Below are 21,272 nucleotides of genomic sequence, written 5' to 3' on the forward strand. Positions count from 1 at the left end.
TATGACAAAAGTGTGCTAAATTTAATATAAATACGTATGAATGTTGAATGACTAGTTTTCCAGTATCCCAAACTTGATTGTTAAATAAAAAAATTAAAAAATAAGTACAACATGCATTGATTATTCCATATCACATGCTTTATTTGAACTGAAACACTGATAAATTCATTCTAAACACTTGGTTGACATACATTATTACGTGTGTAGTAAGCCATACAGAATATATAAACCAAAGATGTAGAATACACAGGTTGTTTTTTAAAAAAGTATGATTTGTAAAGAATACAGAGAAAGGAAAAATAACCACACATCCATTATCTCACAACTTCTAAAAAATAAAACTACAGAGATGTAAAAATATAAACAAATCAAACAACACACAAATTATTAACTCTGAAAGAAAAATTATAGGCCAGTACCAGCCAATTCTTTGAAGAACTAAAATTATTAAACACAAGTTTATTACAAAGCTAACTACACATATTCTAACATAAAAGAAGCAGCAGTATAATTCTACATTAACAAGTTTTTCCACAATGTACAGTAATCTCTCTAAGCAGTAACCTCTAATCCCATCTATTATGAATTTATGGACTTTAGGAACTAGCAGTTGAATTTCTGGCATACAATGTGAGATGACATATTAAATTCATTAAATCCAAAGTACTATAAATAGTTTATTTAAAACTATTATAATGATGTATGCAAAGGCCTTTTTAAAAAACACGGCTTTACGAATTTAAGAAAAGTAGTTTTCTAAGATTCAAATAACAAAATGGTTATATTAAATGAACACATCATACCTAAGTAAAAACCATCAAATCAAGATCACAAAAATATTACCAAAAGAGGTCATATTTTCTCAGCACTCATTTTTGTCCCTGCATCTTCATTAGAGCTGTCTAAGTCAGCAAGAGCACTTTCTGATTCAGTCTGTCTTTCCTGCATTGCCTCAGGGCTTCCGGCATCGCTGTCCGAGGGCGGAGCGGCGGCAGCTGCGTCAGCCGGGCTTTCTTCTCCCTCTACTTTAGCTAGCCTGTAACTAGTCAGCATCTCCTCCAGAAGTTGTCGGTAGTTGCCCCTATGATTAATTCTCATTTGCCTGAGGGCTTCCACCAATTTTCCCTGTGATCCACCTTCCTCTGCTTCCTCGGAGGCCTTTTTTTAAGATTCAAGACCCCAGTGTCAGTAGACAAACTAGGATATCACACGTATTTCACAACACATCACACAAAACACTGGTTGCTCTACCATATCATTTAAGCATGAGAACATTGTATTAAATACCAGTTCTTACCTGTGCACATTAACAGAAACATCTAATATAACAACAAATTATTTTTATCAAATTGTCATTAACTCGGTTTGGTCTTATTTCAGTTGCCATTGTGAAATTCAATCTGAAATTTACTCTGCCTTTAGGATTTAGCAGGAACAAAAAAGCACGTCCTAAAAGCGACTTAACGTAAAATTACTGTCTAGAATGACTAGGTGCAAAAGGAAATTGGTCTTTAAAGTGAAGAAAAGGACAGAAAAGCAAGCTATCAGAATGCCAGTTTCTTCACTTCTGCTAGATGGTAAATAACAAAGAAGATATAAAATGTAAAACTACAAAAATTTAAACTGAATTTCTGGGAAATTTAAAAGTTTTTGCACATAAAAAAATTAATTTTTGCCTTTAAATGCAGCATCTTAAAATCATTTCTAGATAAAACACACTAATTCTTTTAAACATTGACTACTGAAAACTATAGGTTTTTTAGAATTTTTGCATCTTTCTGCCAAGCTGATCATAGTTAAGGCGATTAAAATCAAGACCACCTTACATTATATTATGTGTGGCACTTTCAAGTACAGTCACATCTTGCATTGCCCAAAAATATTTAATATGAAAAGCTGATTCCTCTTTTTTTTTGGGGGGGGGTGTTTCTGAGGTAGGGTTTTACTCTAGTCCAGGTTGACCAGGCATTCACTATGTAATCTCAGGCTGGCCTTGAACTCTGGGCAATCCTCCTACCTTTGCCTCCCGGGTGCTGGGATTAAAGGCGTGCGCCACCACAGCCAGCCCTGATTCCCTTTTGACAGCAAACACTCAGTTCAAGGACACCTTAACAAAACAGTAATCTAAATCCAGAACTATGCAGCTGGGGAGGTGGGTCAGTGGTCAAAGGCACTTGCTTGCAAAGCCTACCACAGGCCAGGTGCAATTTCCCAATCCCCACATAGAGCCAGATACATGAAGTAGCATGTGCATCTGAAGGCTTTGCAGTGCCCATACTCCCTTCTTCTCTCACAAATAAATTTGAAAATCTGTAAGGTAAGGCATACTGTAGAAAAACTGGCCCAAGCTCAAAGCCACATTAAAGTCATGTTGAATGTGCTTGACTGAAGGCCTAACCTGATCAGAGTATGTTTCATGACTGTAATCACCATTCTAGACTAGAGAAATGAGAACTCAATATTAAATGGCATTATGAAATCTTCTTACTAATCTTTCTACAAATAATAACATCATTCTCATTCTACAGAAGTTACATTCTGAGAATTACTGTGATGTCTATAACTTCCTTTCAAAGGTTCAGCCAAAAACGAAATCTTAAAAAAAATAGGATATATATGCACACACATATAGAGACATAAAACAACAATGAAAAAATGTAAACAACTGTGGAATCTAGGTAGAAGGTAGGCAGGTGTTCAAGAGCACTGCAACATTTCTACCTACTTGGAACTTTTTATCACCAAACTTTGGAGGCTTATTTTATAGTTCTGAAAAAAGGTAAGACTAATAAAAACCACACAGTCAGCTGTAATGGTTAGTAGAAAAATAAAAGCAGCTGAATGCTTTAGAAAATAGTGTTCTCATGACGAAATGCAAAAGCCAATTCTGTGGATGGTTTATATACTTTTACATCTGCCCGCACATCTGTTCATTCTTGTACGTTGAATGTGCCTCAAAAGAAAGGGAACGTCCTAATATAATGACACATAGTGGAGTTACATACGCTTTACTTTCTTTGAATCTTCCTATTTTCTGTAAGAATATTTACTGTCAAATTAACTTTTTTGTCTGCAAAATTATTATGTAGAGTGAATACAATAAAATGGATTTGAGTATGTTCAGAAGAGGTTATGATGGGATAAGACAAGATTCAACTAACAAACATCGTCAGTCTCTTTCATCACATCTTCCAAAAAAGTATTATGTCTCCAAGATCCCAAGGAAGGCCTAAGATAACCCCACAAAAAAAAAAAAAAAAAAAAAGCTTTACTTCTGTTTTATATGTATATAAATAATTACTATGGGCTGGAGAGATGGCTTAGTGGTTAAGTGATTGCCTGTGAAGCCTAAGGACCCTAGTTCGAGGCTCAATTCCCCAGGACCCACATTAGCCAGATGCACAATTCGTTTGCAGTGGCTGGAGGCCCTGGCATGCCCATTCTCTCTCTCTCCCTCACTCTTTCTCTGTCTGTTGCTCTCAAATAAATGAACAAAAAAAATTTTTTTAAATACTATAAGGAGATGGTTCAGTCAGTAAAGTACTCGCCTGAAAAGCATAAGGATCTGAGCTTGAACCCCAGAACCCACGAAGAAAGTCAGTGTAATGTATGCTTGTAATCTCAGCGAGTTCTGGGGAAATGAAGGCAGGAGGATCCCTGGGGTCCACTCGTCTGCCAGCCTAGTCTACTTGGTGACCTTTAGGCCAATAAGAGACTTTGTCTCAAAAAAGTTGGATAAAACCTGATGAACAACTGAGGTTGTCCTTTGGCCTCCATTCACATACACTCATATGTGCAAGTGCATCCAACAGACACGAATATGCACACACATATACATACAAAAATAAAAATAGGGGCTGGAGAGAGAGCTTGGCAGTTAACGTGCTTGCCTGCAAGGCCGAAGGAACCAGGTTTGATTCCCCAGGACCCACGTAAGCTGGATCCACATGCTTCTGGAGTTCATTTATGGTCACTGGAGGCCTTGGCACACAATGTTCTCTCTCTCTCTCTGCCTCTTTCTCTCTCAAATAAATAAATAAATACAAAACAACTGTAGAATGTCACAACATAACCTGCTTCGGATGAGCAGCTGACTTACATGTAGAAGTGCCAGCCCTCATTTCTTACCTGAACTACTTGTAGGGCACTTACAACTGCCTAGGTGCCCAAGCTGCAGCTCACGATCTACAGGTCCAGAGGATGTGGCCTTTCATTACACCACACACACACACACACACACACACACACACACACACACACACACACACACACACACACACACAGAGCCATGACGGAGAATCCATGACATCACATAAACCCTACTTGTAGTAGTAATGCAGTAAGTCTGGACCAAAGGTTGTTTTGGTGGGTCCAAAAGTAAAGCACCTTTCTCATTCTAGAGCTGAGATCTCTACTACAGGAGCTGTATTTCTATGAACTGTTCTGGTTGTGGTTTGGGAAGAGTACTTGTTTTCTTAAAAAATTCTCTAAATCAAACCAGTAAATCAAGAACAGGAGAGTATACACCGGCTGCCTTCAGAATACCACTGAATTGAAATGAGCTTAGCAAATGACCACATTTAAAAATCACTTCACCTTTTGGGAAATTCTATTTTCCTACCACTCTGAACAGATGAAGAACAGCTGAAACGTCTTCCTGAGCAGATACATTTTTTACAACCAGTGCATAGTTCTCTCCTGGGCATCACTGCTACCACGAGCAGCAGCCATGATCTAAGGGTCTCGTGCTTTCTTTACCTGAACTGACAAAGTTCATGTGGCACACCTGTTTTTCTACTAGAGCAACTGACTCCACCTTGCCAATGTTCCAAATCTTCCCAACTAGAATGTAAACTGAGTAAAAGAAAGCTCATTTTCCTGTCTACAGCCTCCTCACCAAGAAAAATCCCCAGCATCAGTGCTTTAGTCCTTTAGATATACACAAAATCTCACCGAATGCTCACAAGTACAGCTGTGAGCTACACACTACCACCGTGACTTTACGAGAAACTCAGGCAGAGAGAGATGGGTCCTGTGTGCACGGGTATGTCTCATCAACACTCACCCAGTGGCTCTTCTATGGGACGCGCTGTGGGGAGCTGAGGTTTTGCGTATGAGGTGCTCCGTATGTCCAGACACTTGTGAGTGTGCGCACGCAACACACGTGTACCACTTCAAGATGTCTGCACTCCACCTTCTTTGAGATGGAGTCTCTGGCTTTGGGTGGGTGCTAGAGAAGTGAACCCAGAGCAGCCAGCTTTGCAGGCAAGTACTTTTAACCACGGAGTCATCTCCTCAGCCCTGTCTACATACTTTCTAAAGAAATATTGTTAAAAATTATTGTACAACTATACCACAGCTTGCTTAATATCAAAGCTTACAACATAGTTCACTGTAATGTACCGGTAAATAAAAATTACAGGAAAAGTAGTTCTGCTCAATTAGAAGGGATGTTTAAAACTGTCCTATAAGATACTTTTAAAATGAACACTGAGATGAGAATTGACTTTCCCTCTACTCTTTTGAAAAATTATTTATGTTTTATTTATTAGGGAAAGGGAGGTAAAGAAAGCAGCAGCCACTGCAAACTCCAAACACATGTGCCACCTTGTGCATGTTGCTTACATGGGTACTGGGGAATCGAACCTGGGTCCTTAGGCTTCACAGGCAAGTGCTGTAACCACTAAGCCATCTCTCCAGCCCACACTTTCTCTCTACTTTTGTGGTTCTAATCTTTTAGCAGTTGGACTAGCACAGCTCAAGAACCCACTCTTAGCCAGGCATGGTGGCACACACCTTTAATCCCAGCACTCAGGAGGCAGAGGTAGGAGGATCACTGTGAGTTCGAGGCCACTCTGAGACTGCATAGTGAATTCCAGGTCAGCCTGAGCCAGAGTGACAGCCTACGTTGAACAACAACAAAAAGAACCCACTCTTATATTACAGAAACATCCTTTTACATCAAGTAAGACCTGAGAATATAGATTAACCCAACAGACAGCAAATGGAGAGAAGGGCGCTTAAGCCTATTAAAACCTAACCAGCGAATACATGTACGCATTACATATGTCTGTGTGCTTGTTAGGGCGCAGGGTCTCGCTGAAGCCCAGGAGAGCCTCAACTCACGCCACTACTCCTACCTCAGCTTCTACAGTGCTGGGATCACAGGCGTGAGCTGCCATGCCCGTCTACTTAGATTTTTTAAACGGATCATATCAACAAAGTTATCTAATGATTAAGCAGTGGAAAAAAATCAGGAGTGCTACTACAAGTGTACTGGTGGAGTACTACACATGGCTTGCCAGATGACAAAAGTATTTTCGGGCTCTGGGAAGACAGTTCAAAGAAAAAGTGCTTACTTACAAAGCCTGTCAGCCCAGGTTTGATTCCCTGGCCACCCATGTAAACTGCAAAGTGCGAAAGCATTTGGTGTGTGTTTGCAATGGTGAGACTCTGACGTGCACGTGCGCACACACACACGCACGCAAATAAAACCAAATTAAAAGATTACAATTTTTTAAACTGTAGAACTAAAACTCTCAAGCAGGTAAAAGCACCTATGTCTGTTTTATGTATGCACTTGAAGTTTAGCAGAGAAGATTCGATATAAAACTAATAATGAGAAGACAGAAGAGAGCTTAAAAGTCTTATCCATACTGTGTCTCTGCCTTCTGAAAGACCCAAAAGCTTTCAAAACTTTTTGTGTTTTGGACTAGCATATATTACAATGTGTGGGTTCTTTTTTTAATTTTTAAAATTATTTATTTATGAGAGAGAGGGAAAGAGAGGAAGAGGCAGAGTGAGAGAATGGGCATGTCAGGGCCACCAGCCAGGGCAAACTAACTCCATCTTGTACATCTGGCTTAGGTTGGTTCTAGGGAATCGAACCTAGGTCCTTAGGCTTCACAGGTAAGCAACTCATCTCTCCCAGCCCTGCTTGTTTGTAGGTAGGGTCTCATGGTATCCCAGGATGGCCTCACACTGGCTATGTAGGCAAAGCTATGTGCTTGCTAGGCAAGCGTTATCATCATCTGAGCTATGCCCCTAGCCCCTTAAAATATGGATCTAAATAATGAATGACTGAGAAGGAACTGGGCTTGAATGGTTAACTTCACAAGTTTATAAAAGAGTCCTGGCTTTCTTGCTGCTCAGATGCATGCAGCACCCCGATTCCTCTCCTTATTCCCTCTTTCCCTAATAGGGCACACACCTCCCTTTCTTTCTCCATCAGTCTTTCTCTTCCTATTTCCCCTCTCTGTTAAAATAAAGCCTTAAAAAACAAAACTTTATAAAATATTCCTCATTAAAAAAGGTATCTCCAGCCAGACATGGTGGTACACCCCTTTAATCCTAGCAACCAGGTGGTGAGGTAGGAGGATCGTTGTGAGTTTGAGGCCAATCTTGGACTACAGAGTAAGTTCTAGGTCAGCCTGGGCTCCAGTGAGACCCTACCATGAAAACAAACAAACAAACAACAAAAAAAAGAAAGAAATGCAAAATCTAAAGACAATCAAAATTTTCTAAAAAAATGAAAAGTTTTTTTTTCATGTACGGCACAAAACTGGGGTTTTCAGGCAGCCATGTTTGTAAACATCTGGAATGAGTAGCAAGGAATATATATATGGATTGAGTTTTCAAGGTAGGGTCTCACTCTGGAATTCACTATGTAGTCTCGGGGTGGCCTCGAACTCATGGTGTTTCTCCTATCTCTGCTGGGATTAGATGCATGCACCACCATGTCCAGCATAGGAATAGATTTTTAGAAACAAGTTCCTTTGTCCTGTGATCCTATCTACAGGGCAGGGAGATGACCTCACACGTGGGTGCGAGCACGCACACACACATACACACACACACACACACACATGCTACTATGAATTGAACAAATTCAAATTGACCCTTTACCCTTGGAAAACCCATGAACTTACAGTTATTTTGACCAGTGGTATAATGATATGCCATCTCTGGAGAATATTTATTTTGCATTGAAAAATACGAAGTTCCACAAAAATATAGACTTTAGGGCTGGCAGATGGCTCAATGGCATGACCTGAGTTCAATCCCTAACACCCACATAAGGAGCCGGACGTGGCTTTTACCTAAGTACTGACGGCAACAGGACTGAAGGATTATTGGGGCTCATGATCAGCTGGTGTAACCAAAAATGGCAAGTTTCAGGTTCAGTGAGAGACTGTCTTAGAAATAAGGCGGAAGAGCCACAGAGGAGAACACGTGACAACTTCCTCTGGCCTGTGCTCATGCACATGGGGCATGCATGCACAAGGGGGCACACGCACACACACACGTGCATACACCATATATGTTACACCCACACCTCTAACATAAAAAAACCGAAGATTTGCATGTTAATTTGCAATCTTGCTATTTTTCAAATTTTTTAAATCTATTAAACTATTGGAAGTGAATAATTAGTTCTGTTCAATAAAGTATTTGTGTTGTTCTTTTTGATTATTTTGCAATGATGGGATTGAACCTAGGACCGAACAAGTATTTATTGGATTCTCATTATACACTCGAATTGTTGCAGGTGATAGGACTACAAGCAAAATAAATCAGATGAGTCCCAGATCTCACTCTTAGAATTTTAGAAAACTCCTTGACTGACAATCCCTGTTAAGATTCTTCCACAAAATTTTACTTTAGAAGTCAGGAACTTAACAGAATTGTGTACATTAATTAAGACTGAATATGAGTAAGACTTTAAAGAGCTGAATTAAAAAATAATGGGGGCAACAACTTAAGATTTCTCAAAGCCTTCCTTTAAGCTTTCTAAACATTTGAAATTATTAAATTTATGGCTTATATTCAACTGGGATTTTCGGAATATACCCTTATTATCCAATAGGTTTTGTTTTAAATGTTTTTAAAACAATGTGTCAGGTATGGTGAGTGCACGCCTGCAGTCTCAGCCCTTGGGAGGCAGGGGTAGGAGAATGAAGAGTTTACGGCTGGCCCTGTGTGACGCCTTAAAAACAAAACAAAACAAGAACCCTAAATATAAAAAAATCAATGGGCTCTTATTTTTAATGTTACTACTTACACATATTTATAGCAGGAACAATATATCAAAAAAGGCAAATTTTTTTTTTTTTTTCGAGGTAGGGTTTGACTCTAGCCCAGGCTGACCTGGCATTCACTATGGAGTCTCAGGGTGGCCTCGAACTCATGGCGATACTCCACCTCTGCCTCCCAAGTGCTAGGATTAAAGGCGTGTGCCATCACGCCTGGCTAGACTAATTTTTTAAAAATATATTTTATGTATTTGAGAGAGAGAAGGGGGGAGAGAATGGGCGCGCCAGGGCCTCTAGCCACTACAAAGGAACTCCAGATGCATGTGCCCCATGTGCATCTGCTCTATGTGGGTCCTGGAGAGTCATTAAGCCATCTCTCCAGCCCTAGACTAATTACTTGATGTGCACAATTATGTAGCAACTACTTGACTTCTAGCATCTCTAATCTACTACTGCAAATGTCGGGAACAGACAAAATCCCACAGATGGACTGGGGATATGCTCAGAGGTCAGAGCACTTGCCTAGCATGGACAAGGACTGGTTCAGTCCCCAGCACCCAAAGCAAAGGAGAAAAAAAAGTCACAGGTATTGACTTTAGATGCAATCTTTTTGCATGTCTGTGGCATGTGTGTGTGGACACGTGTGTGTGTAGACCAGGTGAGTGTCTCCCTTCGCTGCACTCCTCTTTATTTTACTAAGGCAGGGTCTTGCAGTTGAGCCCAGAGGTCACCAATTCAGCTGAGCCTAGCAAGCCAGCTTGCCCGGGGACTTGCTGTCTCCACCTCTTTTTGGGGACCCAAGCTCTAGTCCTCGCGCTCACATGGCAAGCGCCTCACTGCCTGAGCCCTCTCAGCCCATCCTTCTCAGGCAGGGCTCCTTCCTATCAAGCTCACGAGGCCTGCACTCAGCAAAGAGCTCTGTAACCACTTCCACTGCTATTTTTCACCACAACAGTTCTCTGCTCTAGTCAAGAAGATGCCCCCCTTCCTCCCAAGGTAGAGTCTTGCTCTGGCCCAGGCTGACCTGGAAGTCACTCTGTAGTCTCAGGGTGGGCTTGAACTCATGGCGATCCTCCTACCTCTGCCTCCCAAGTGCTGGGATTAAAAGCATGTGCCACCACGGCTGGCTAATAAAATGGCTTTTCTTTCAAAGATACCTTGTGGACTAGAGAGATGGCTCAGCAGTTAAGCCACTTACTTGCAAAGTCTAATGACCCAGGTTCAATTTCCCAGATGCACAAAGTGGTGCATGTATCTGGAATTCTTTTGCGATGGCGGCCCTGGTGTGCTCATTCTCTCTCTCTCCCTCCTTCCCTCCCCCTCTTTCCTTTTCTCTCACCTCCTCCCCCCTTGCAAATAAAGAGATATATGTTTTTTAAAAGATACCTTATAGTTGGCTCTTCCTTTGAGATACCATCATCCTCATCTCATTTCTGCCATTCTTATCCTTTCTCTCCTTAAGCAAACCATCACAGCAAAAGCTGCAGCACTCACATGGCAATTCAACACATCCACACCCCATTTCTCTTCTAGTGCCAGGAACTGAAGCCAGGGTCTCATGCATGCTAGGTAATATCTCCACTACTGGGCTATAGCTCTAGCCATCAAATTCTGTATCATTCCATTCTTTTATTCCTTACTAAACCCCACAAAATGCTTCTCTTATTTAACTGCATGGCAAGTAGCATGAACATATGAACGGGAGCATGCCTCATAGTTTACAGTCGACTCCTTTCATGAGTTCACTCCATAAGAGACTGTGTGTTGAATTTGTTCAAATCAACAGAGCATATACGTAAAGACAATTAAGCATACAATCCTAAGTTTACACAGCCATATATAATTTGATTTGACACAAGTTTTACATCTAAGGCATTTACCCTTAATTTCAAGGGTGTTTTCTAGTCACTGTTGAAGTAGCTATCATGTGTAATTGTTTTCTCTTTAAAAATTCAAAAGTCATCTTTGGGGGCTGGTAAGATAGCTTCTCAACCACTAAGCTAAGGACCCAGGTTCAGCTCCTCTGATCCCACGTAAGCCAGGTGCCCAAGGTGACGCATGCACACAAGGTGGCACACCAAATTTTATTTTCTCTCTCTCTCTCTGTCATAAAAAAGAATTCTGAGTCCCAGCACTCAGGAGGCAGAGGTAGGAGGATCACCATGAGTTCAAGGCCACCCTGAGACTACATAGTTAATTCCAGGTCAGCCTGGGCTAGAGCGAGACCTTGCCTGGAACCCCCCCCCAAAAAAAGAATTCTGTAGGGTATCCTAATTATCTTTAAGATCACTCATAAGAGTTGCATCTTGAAGCAGCTGAGGATGAGGGAGTCCATCCAGGGCTGGTAACCAGCCAGGAACTGCTTTGTGAAAGTTTACTGGCTTTGGTGGTGGTTCCATTCATATGGAATCTACCTTCTAATTGAAAGAGAGGGAGGGCCATCTTTTACTTCTTGGATGTACCACCACCTTATAGCTGTCAACAGTTTATCATGACACAGCTTTATTGTTCAATTAGTGTAGGGCTGGAGAGATGGCTTAGCAGTTAAGGCGCTTGCCTGCAAAGCCAAAGAACCAAGGACCGATTGCCCAGGACCCACATAAGCCAGATACACAAGGTGACAAATGTGTCTGGAGTTTGTTTGCAGTGGCTCAAGGCTCATTCTCTTTCATTCAAATAAGGAAAATAAAATAAACATATAATTCTTAACTCTCTGAGGTAGTAGCCACAAAAGACAAAATCAGAATCATAGCAACACACTAGTAATCTAGGAATAAGTTCTATAAATTTATAAATAATATCTATTTTATTCAGTTCACCAAAACTGTACTAACAGTGAAGCACTTTAATTGGTAAGGAAACGTAATTATATTTATTGTTATGCAATAATGAATCCTGGAAAGCAATGAAGCAACAAATAATTTCTACATGAAATCCACGGTCCTTCTCAAGATCCGTCACAAGAATGGGGAAGGTACACTTTTCTTTTCAAGGAATTTCAAGATTCATCTCAAGAATCTATATTAAAAATTAAGTCATTTCAGCCAGGCATGGTGGCGCACGCCTTTAATCCCAGCAGTCAGAAGGCAGAGGTAGGAGGGTTGCTGTTGAGCTCGAGGCCACCCTGAGACTACAGAGTTAATTCCAGGACAGCCTGGACCAGAGTGAGACCCTACCTCGAAAAACAAACAAAAAAACCCAAAAAACAAAAAAATTAGGCCATTTATTCTTGGATACCCCTAAATGTAAAAATCCTATCAGAAAATATTTATATTTCAATTATTAACTTTGAAATTGAGTCCAACTTAAAATAAAAAGGGCAGATGTTTTATTTTCTGGTGTGAGTTCTGGCTAAGTATTCAAAACTATCGAGCAGCTGCGGCTCGCCTGTCCTTCCAGGGCAGCCCCGTGGGAGGTGGAGGCAGGAGCTCTGCTCTGGTGGGCGCAGCAGAGCTCTCAGCTCACCTGCCTGCAGCCAGGACTGTTCACAGTGGAAACACACGGCACTAAAGGGACTGGAGGTCAAAATTACTTACTAACCTCTGGGCCAGCAGAAGCTTGCTGGAGAATAAGATTATTTTACTCAAAATTAAAGTATAATAAGGGAGAAGGAAAAAGCAGACGTACAGGGTAGAGACAAGAGACAGCTCAAACAGAAACAGACATCTGATACCCAGGTAAAACAACAACAAAGCGATCTACAAAACAGAATTTTATCTCGATTTTCATGTAATACATTTCCTAACACTTTAAATAAATTCTTAAAATGAAAAGCAGTAATAATTTATTAATATAGACCTTACTGTATAAATTCATTTTTATCTAATATTTATATTGTAAAATTACTCCAAATGCTTAGGAAATAAACTAAAACTTACCCCATCACTTTCTCTGTGTGGATTCAATCTACTATAAACAGCTTCAATAACATTGCGCCTGAAAAAATACATTTTTGTTTTATTACACATAATTTAAGCTTGTATTTTAAAAACAATTATCTTGACTACAATATTATCCCACTAAATAAGTTTCTGCATTTCATTTATAATTTGACATTACACAATACATGTCTTCATTTAGCAAAAGACCTTATCAAACACACACACACATATATATGTGTATATGTATATACACATATATATGTATGTGTGTATGTGTGTATGTGTGTGTATGTATGTATATATATTTATGTGGACTGAAGAGATTGCTTACTGGTTAAGGCACCTGTTCGTAAAGCCAAAGGACCCAGGTTCAATACCTCAGCCCCTACATAAAGCCAGATGCACAAGGTGGTGCATGTATCTGAAGTTTGTTTGTAGTGGCTGGAGGGCCTGACACGCCCATTCTCTACCTACCTACCTGCCTCCTCTCTCTCTCTCTCCCCCCAAAAATTAAAAAAAAATATATATGCATTTAAATCCTTTAAAATAACTTTTCGTAGTTCTTCTCTAATATAAAAAAAAAGCACCAAACTGGGGCTGGAGAGATGGCTTGGTAGTAAGGCATTTGCCTGCAAAGCCAAAAGACCCCCACTTAGATTCTCCAGGATCCACGTAAGTCAGATGCACAAGGGATGCATGCACCTGGAGTTCATTTGAAGTAGCTGGAGGCCTTAGCACACCCATTCTCTCTCTCTCTCTAAAATAATAAAATATATTTCAAAAAAATCAAATTATTTCACCTCCAGTTAAATGATACTTCTAAGGTTTTTTTTTATTTAAAATGAATTACTAATTATAAATGAACTCTAAATTAGATTTTCTTGTTCTACTTACTTGCCAGCAAGACCTCCCCCAGGAGGTAAATCTGGGATAGTTTCTGCAGATAAAATGCGCATGACATGGGCAAGATCAGGCATTCCTTCATCACCAGATTTCTCCATAATTTCTGTGTATTAAAAAAAATTCCTTAATTAATATTGACAGATACTTCAGTATGCATGAAGAAGTAAAACAGTAAGAGGCAATATGTGGTAACATTGGGTTTAAACATTTAAAAAACACACACACAAAAAACCCCAAAATCACAAGAAAGCACAATGTAAAATGTTCTTTACTAGGTGCTTGCCAGGGAGTGAGTTCAACTCCCCAACACGCATGTAAAAGCTGGCCATTCCAGCAAGCGTCTGCCATCTCAGCACCAGGGAAGCAAACGGGCAAAGCCATAAGGCTTTTTGGTTAAGTTCCAGCCTCAGTGAGTGACTGTCTCAAAAAAATAAGGTGCACAGCAAATGAGGAAGACACTGACATGGACCTCTGGCCTCCACAGGCTCGTGCACACGTGTGTGCCCACACACATATAAACAGAGGCACACATGCAAAAAGAAAAAAGTCATTTGGATATCTATGTTCATTTCCATATTATCTTCATAAATAACATAAACTAGAAGGAGTAAATGTCCAATCATAAGGGTGGGGGTAAGGAAAACTGTCAGTGGCATGGCCACTGATGAAATGGTTTATAACCACAAAAGAATGACTCCATGAATAAAGTGACAGCACATGAAGAAAACATTTATCTAACTTTATGCAAAATAATGCAAGTTGAGTGTGATAGTCCGCGCTGGTAATCCCAACACCTAAGACATGCAGACAAGAGAATCAAGAGTTTAAGGCTGGCCTGGGTACACAATGAGCTCAAGGCCAGCCTGAGCTACCCCAGGGAGTCCCTAGCTCACAAAAGCTATCAATGCATAATCACAGGAAAATAAAAACAATGGCTAGGTAAGTATCTTAAGTAGAAAGAGAGAAATTAAAAATCATTTTATTAGTTTTTTTTTTGTATCTAACTACTTAGGTTTTGCAACAATTTAAGATAAAACACATGCCAGGTGTGGTGGCGCACACCTTTAATCCCAACACTCGGGAGGCAGAGGTAGGAGGATCACCATGAGTTGCAGGCCATCCTGAGATGACACAGTGAATTCCAGGTCAGCTGGGCTAGTAGAGTGAGACCCTACCTTAAACCAAAAAATAAACAGATAAAACACAGTATGTGTAAATTAAAACAAAAGTTACATCATTCATGTCTATATATGTTATAGAATACATTAAATGCATGATTAACACTGGAAAGAAATTCTCTTGAAAATTAAAAAAATCAAAAAACTGGCAATTTATCTTTTGGGGGAAGACAGTTTGATATGTAGATTCAGGCTAGCCTCAAACCTAAAATCCTCCTATTTCGATCTTCCAAGTGCTGGGATTACAGGTATGTTGCCCACACAAATGTGTGGCAACTCCCCCTCCCGCCTCCCACCCCATCGGGGAGTCCAGCCCAGGGCTATCCAAATGTATAGAAAGCACTCTTATCACTGAGCCACATCCCTAGTTCCAGCAATTCACTTTTGTAAGAGATGCTTTAAGTTTTAAATATTTTTATTTATAAGCAGAGGCAGGGGAAGAGAGAATGAGAGTGAGCACACCAGGGCCTCCAGCTGCTACAAAGCTACAAACGAGCTCCAGACACATGTGCCACTTTGTGCATCTAGCTTTACATGGGTACTGGGGAATCCCCCAGCTGCAATTCACTTTTGTTTTGTTTTATTTTTCAAGGTAGGCTCTTACTTGCTCAGGCTGACCTAGAATTCACTATGTAGTCTCAGGGTGGCCTCAAACTCACAGTGATCCACCTACCTTTGCCTCCAGAATGTTGGGTCAGACACAATTCATTTTTTAAATTAAAATTATTATTATTATTAACATATTTTATATGGATACATCATGTGTTGGTTCCTTCCTTTCCATCATCCCTGCCCCCCACAATTCACTTCTAATATAACAACAACAAAAAAAAAAGCAGGGTCCCAGGCTGGAGAGATGACTTAGCAGTTAAGGCGCTTGCCTGCAAAGCCTAAGGACACATGTTCGACTCTCCAAATCCTACATTAGCCAGACACACAAACGTGAGGCAAGCACAAGGCTGCACGTGCCCACTAGGTGGTGCAAGCACCTAGAGTTCAACTGTAGTGGCTGAGGCCCTGGGGTGCCAATTCTCTCCCACCCCATCAAAAAGAAAACAAAAAAGCAGAGTCCTAGGTAGCCTTTCAAGATAGATACAAGCACAAACTTCTTACTATCCCTCACAACAATCCTAACTTTGACCTTAAAATTCAGCACTCTTTTTAACTCTATCCCTGAGTCTCTTTATTTCCAAAGGTTTTAATCAATGAAGACCAATCTGTAACTAGCTCTTCTTGAGTAAGTGCCCTTCCTTGAGGTTGGAACACTTTTCACACCAAGTCAATTAGCTGCTCATATGGTTAATTCCTATTCATCGTTCAGTGTCAACTTCAATGCTACTGTCTCACATCCCAAACCCCTCTGATTCCAACCTAGAGCAGGTAGGGACTGCTCTATATGCCTATCTATGACAGGTTACCTGTATCATAGACTGTGTTGGAAGCTTGCTCCCAAGCCGGTGGCCCCATTAAAGGTGACTGATCATGAGGATCCACCAGGTTCATAAAGGAGTGGACTGCTGGGAGGTGAGGCCTAATTAGGGGAAGTAGGTCACATGAATGGTGTGTCCAGCCCCGGCTGTGGCCCACCTCTGCTTTCTGGCCACCAAGCAGAAGCAGCCCTCCACTACAGGCTCCAGTGTCCTTGACCTCCTTCCTGCCTTACTTGAGGCCCAAAGAAAAGGAGTCAGCTGATCATGCACCAAACTTTCTGAAACCGTGAGTCAAAATACCTATTTTCTCCTTTAACCTGTTCCTCTAGGTATCTTCAGTGACAAAAACAAACAAACAAAAAACCTAGCAGATGTAGGTTCATGAAATCAAGACTATAATTTTTCTTAGTCTGTGTTCCTACAGCATAAGACTTCCTAACTTTAGCCCTGGGGACATTCTGACCAGGCAATGTTTTTCTTGTGGGGACAGCCCTTACGCTGTAAGAAGCACGGCAGCACCCTGCTCACTACTCACCAGGGACCAGCAAAACTCTTAGCTACAATACCAAAGATACCCCAGTACTGCCACACGCCACTAAACGCCCCACACGAGAACCACTGCCACCTCGCACATTCTCCCCCACTTCTCACTCTCTACCACCCCTGCCAGCTCAGCTCTCCACCACCTGCCAGGGGCACTTATGCATGGTTTGTAATTGGCACGGTAGCTCCCTTTCGTGCCTCTTATCCACAGAGCACGTTAAGACAGATCCTTTGAAACCAGTTAAATCAGTCTTGTGTTCAATATCCAACGCATCTCTGAAAGTTCAAAGTCCTCATTTTATTTTACCAAACCCTTCACGATGATCGCAAGCCAACTCTTAAACCTTCCACATTCCCGTCTTTGTGGCACATTCCCTCCTCAGTCACACTTTCCTAAGCTACACTGCTTGTTTGGTTTCTTCCCTGATGGCACTGGGTAAGGCTGTGGATACATGTACGTTTTTGTTTTGCAGTGGTAAGAATCCAACCCCAGGGCCTCACACATACTAGGCAAGTACTTTACTTTGAATTAGCATTCCCAGCTCTGTGTATATTTATGGGTTTTTTTTTTTTTTGTATATATGGGTGGGAGAAGTATAGTGTTAAACAGGGAATCAAAATTAACCTACATATATTGGGGATGGACTGATAGCTTAGCGGTTAAGTGCTTGCCTATGAAGCCTAAGTACCCCGGTTGGAGGTTCAATTCCCCAGGACCCACGTAAGCCAGATACACAAGGGGGCACACATATCTGGAGTTCGTTTGCAGTGGCTGGAGTACCTGGTGCGCCCATTCTTTCTCTCTGCCTCTTTCTGTCAGTCTGAAATAAATAAATAAAAATAAACAAAAAATCTTAACCTATATTAGATAGGTAGTGAGTGCTTTCTACACATACTTGCTTGTTCAGTGTTTGCTGGCAGTCTTGTAGAGAACAGGACTTAAGGAAGGGGGAGAGAGACTCTTACCTTCAACTCGTGATTCCAAGTACTTATCCAACCGGGAATCCTTTTTCACTGCTTCATCTGAGACCTTGGGGGCATTTGAAAAGCAAACTAGTACAATACTCATGTTATCTCGACTTCCCTGTACATTCAAGAGAAAAAGGAAAAAAAAATTTCTATAGTCTAACAAGTTTCTATTGTTCAGTTCCAAAGTTATTTAAATAATTAAAGATTACCCAAAATTTATACATAAAACTTTCATATTTCAAATAGCTACTTAAAACACAACCTATATAATCAATAATTCTGTCTACTTTTACCCATCATTTCACAGCCTGAGAAATGAAGAGTAGCTTACACCCAAAATGCATTCTTTTAAACATATAGAAAATTTCCCAGCAAATTAACATGTATCACAGCAATGTTACAACTCTATGAAATTTTACTGCTGAAATTATTAGTTAGCAGGATACCCAAAAAGCTACACTGAATAAATAGATGTAAAAAAGAAATCATTTGTCACATTGGCTCAAAACAGGTATTATTTTAAAGCTATTAAACTGCTGTATAGAAAAACTAATAGAAAAACAACAGCAGCAGCAACAGTAACAAAAGAAACACAAATAGTTTCAAGATCTTTAGAGGGCAGCAAAAACAGCTAAGGATAAATTTTACTTCTGCCTTACAGATAAATTCTATTAAAAAGGAAGTACAAAGCTGGGAGATGCTTCAGTTGAAAAGTGCTTGCCATATATGAGGACCTGATTTTGGATTCCCAGCACCCACATGAAAGTCAGACACAGGGAGCCGGGTGGGGTGGCGCACACCTTTAATCCCTGTACTTGGGAGGCAGAGGTAGGAGGATCGCCATGAGCTGGAGGCCACCCTAAGACTCCATAGTGAATTCCAGGTCAGCCTGAGCTAGAGTGAAACCCCACTTCAATTTAAAAAAAAAAAGTCAGAGCCAGGCGTGGTGGCGCACGTCTTTAATCCCAGCACTCGGGAGGCAGAGGTAGGAGGAATGTCATGAGTTCAAGGCCACCCTGAGATCACAGTGTTAATTCCAGGTCAGCCTGGACCAGAGTGAGACCCTACCTCGAAAAACCAAAAAAAAAAAAAAAAAAAAAGTCAGGAACAGGGATGCGCAGGCATAACCCCAGTGCTGGGGAGGAGGACACAGGAGGAGCCCAGGACTGGCCAGCCTAGCCTGCTAGCGAGCTTCAGGTTCAGTGAGAGAGCGTATCTCGACACATCAGAAGCAGAAGAGTGACTGAGGAAGACATTTGATGTCAAGTTTTGGCCTGTCTCTACATACACACCAACACACAAACATGCAAAAATAAAACAAAAAGGAAATGCAGAATACACATGCTCCTTGTACCACAACTGAGCAATAAATGAAACATCTCTTGTTTTTTTTCTACAGGTATATAAAATAAAACATAAGAAACTGTTGCTGGAATATTTTTCCATTGATGACAGAGGTGAGATTGCTTAGGAATGGCCTCGCTACATAGCCCAGGCTGCTCTCAAAACACAACCTCCTGCCCCTGTCCCTCCTTCCCAAGCACTGCGATCACAAGCATTGCTACTGATGCCCCCCCCCTTTCTATTCACCATTCTAAAAGACTAAAACAATGAAAATGATAAGGGATTTTTTGTTGTTGTTTTTGTTTTTTGAGGTAGGGTCTTGCTCTAGCCCAGGCTGACCTGGAACTCACTATGTAGTCTCAGGGTGGCCTTGAACTCACAGCAATCCTCCTACCCCTGCCTCCCAAGTGCTAGGATTAAAGGTGCATGCCACTACGCCCGGCAAGGATAAGCAATTTTTATAGGACACACTGTCCACCCAGGAGATCGTGTCCACTGTACACTCTTCGGTCCTTATGGCCAGAATCAAGCCTCAGTTTACTTGGCTTGGATTTGCCATCTTTCCAGAGTCTACACGACATGGCCAACAAGGACCTTAAGAATTTGTTTCCCTTTCAAACTTCATGGGGACAAAGTTTGAAGGCAGTAAAAGGACTTCAGAAAACTTCAAAAACGTGATTCTCCACAGATCCTTAAGCTTTGTCAGGAAGACCGTTCGGGAGTATAAAACTAGATTGTCAGAATCTGAAAATTGGGATTTCGAAAGTGGCCATCATTCCATCCTTTAATAAACCCAACAAAACACTCATGACGGGCTGGAGAGATGGCTTAGTGGTTAAGCGCTTGCCTGTGAAGCCTAAAGGACCCCGGTTTGAGGCTCGACTCCCCAGGACCCACGTTAGCCAGATGCACAAGGGGGCGCACGCGTCTGGAGTTCGTTTGCAGTGTCTGGAAGCCCTGGCGCGCCCATTCCCTCTCTATCTGTCTCTGTCTCTCCCTCTCTCTGTCACTCTCAAATAAAGAAATAAAAATGAAAAAAAAAAAACATTTAAAAAAAAACACTCATGACAATATCAGAAACACTGCACTTGGTTATAGGAATACACAAATGAATATAGCTATAGCCAACATTTAAAAATCTACAAAATTTTAAACTTTTCAACTACTCAAAGAAAACTGAAATTTGAACTGTCATGATTTTTTAAGCAATTTTAAATGGAGAAAAGAGCAGTTTTAGAAATCTAGCTTCCTCTAACCATTTCCTATAAAGATGTATGTAAAAGTTCCACTTGATTTTTTTTTTTTTTTTTTGAAGGCAAGGTCTCCAGCTAACCTAGAACTAACTCAGGAGCTTAGGGAGCCTCAAACTCACAGCAATCCCATCTCAATTTTCCCCAGTGCTGGTTAAAGGGTGTTAGCTACCACACCTGGCTTGTACTTAAGAATTTTAAATTATAAAATGTAAATCCTATCATTGGAACAATTAATTGAAAGAGTGTTTCAAGATGTTCATGGCCTTCCAAAGATATTTAAGGAATATAATTTACCTCTAGACCTCAGTTGTATGAGAGCTTAATGACTGCTTGTTTTTATGTAAAGATGATTTTCCCCTAAACTCAAAACATAAATACTTCAGTAATTTCTTATGTATTTATATTTACATTATTTGAGAGCGACAGAGAGAGAAAGAGACAGAGAAAGAGAGAGAGAGAATGGGCATGCCAGGGCCATCAGCCACTGCAAATGAATGCCAGATGCATGCGCCCCCTTGTGCATCTGGCTTACATGGGTCCTGGGGAATCGAGCCTCGAACCGGGGTCCTTAGGCTTCTCAGGCAAGCGCTTAACTGCTAAGCCATCTCTCCAGCCCTCAGTAATTTTTTTTACAGCAACTAAAAAAGGAAAATCTTTTCCTTTCAAACTTTTCAGTTTTGAGAGACAAATCATTTTTGCATAATCAATACAAACTTTTCATTAAGCCAAGTTGAAACCC

General features: G+C 40.8%; 1 protein-coding gene across 3 annotated transcripts in view; it reads right to left on the reverse strand.

Annotated features, from left to right (window-relative positions):
• The window catches only part of Ppm1b (protein phosphatase, Mg2+/Mn2+ dependent 1B), a 72,269-nt gene that overhangs the window by 10,836 nt on the left and 40,161 nt on the right, over nt 1–21,272 (reverse strand). For 2 of the 3 annotated variants that reach the window (XM_045137506.1, XM_045137507.1), the window contains exons 3-5: nt 17,934–18,051; nt 13,808–13,919; nt 12,911–12,968 (exon numbers count right to left, since the gene is read on the reverse strand). In XM_045137506.1, coding sequence (XP_044993441.1) covers nt 12,911–12,968; nt 13,808–13,919; nt 17,934–18,051 — 288 coding nt within the window. Of the gene's footprint in view, nt 1–116; nt 1,159–12,910; nt 12,969–13,807; nt 13,920–17,933; nt 18,052–21,272 lie in introns of those variants that run through there. The other variant, XM_045137505.1, reaches the window with a different exon arrangement.

Source organism: Jaculus jaculus, chromosome 18 (assembly GCF_020740685.1).
Source record: "Jaculus jaculus isolate mJacJac1 chromosome 18, mJacJac1.mat.Y.cur, whole genome shotgun sequence".
Lineage (NCBI taxonomy): Eukaryota > Metazoa > Chordata > Mammalia > Rodentia > Dipodidae > Jaculus > Jaculus jaculus.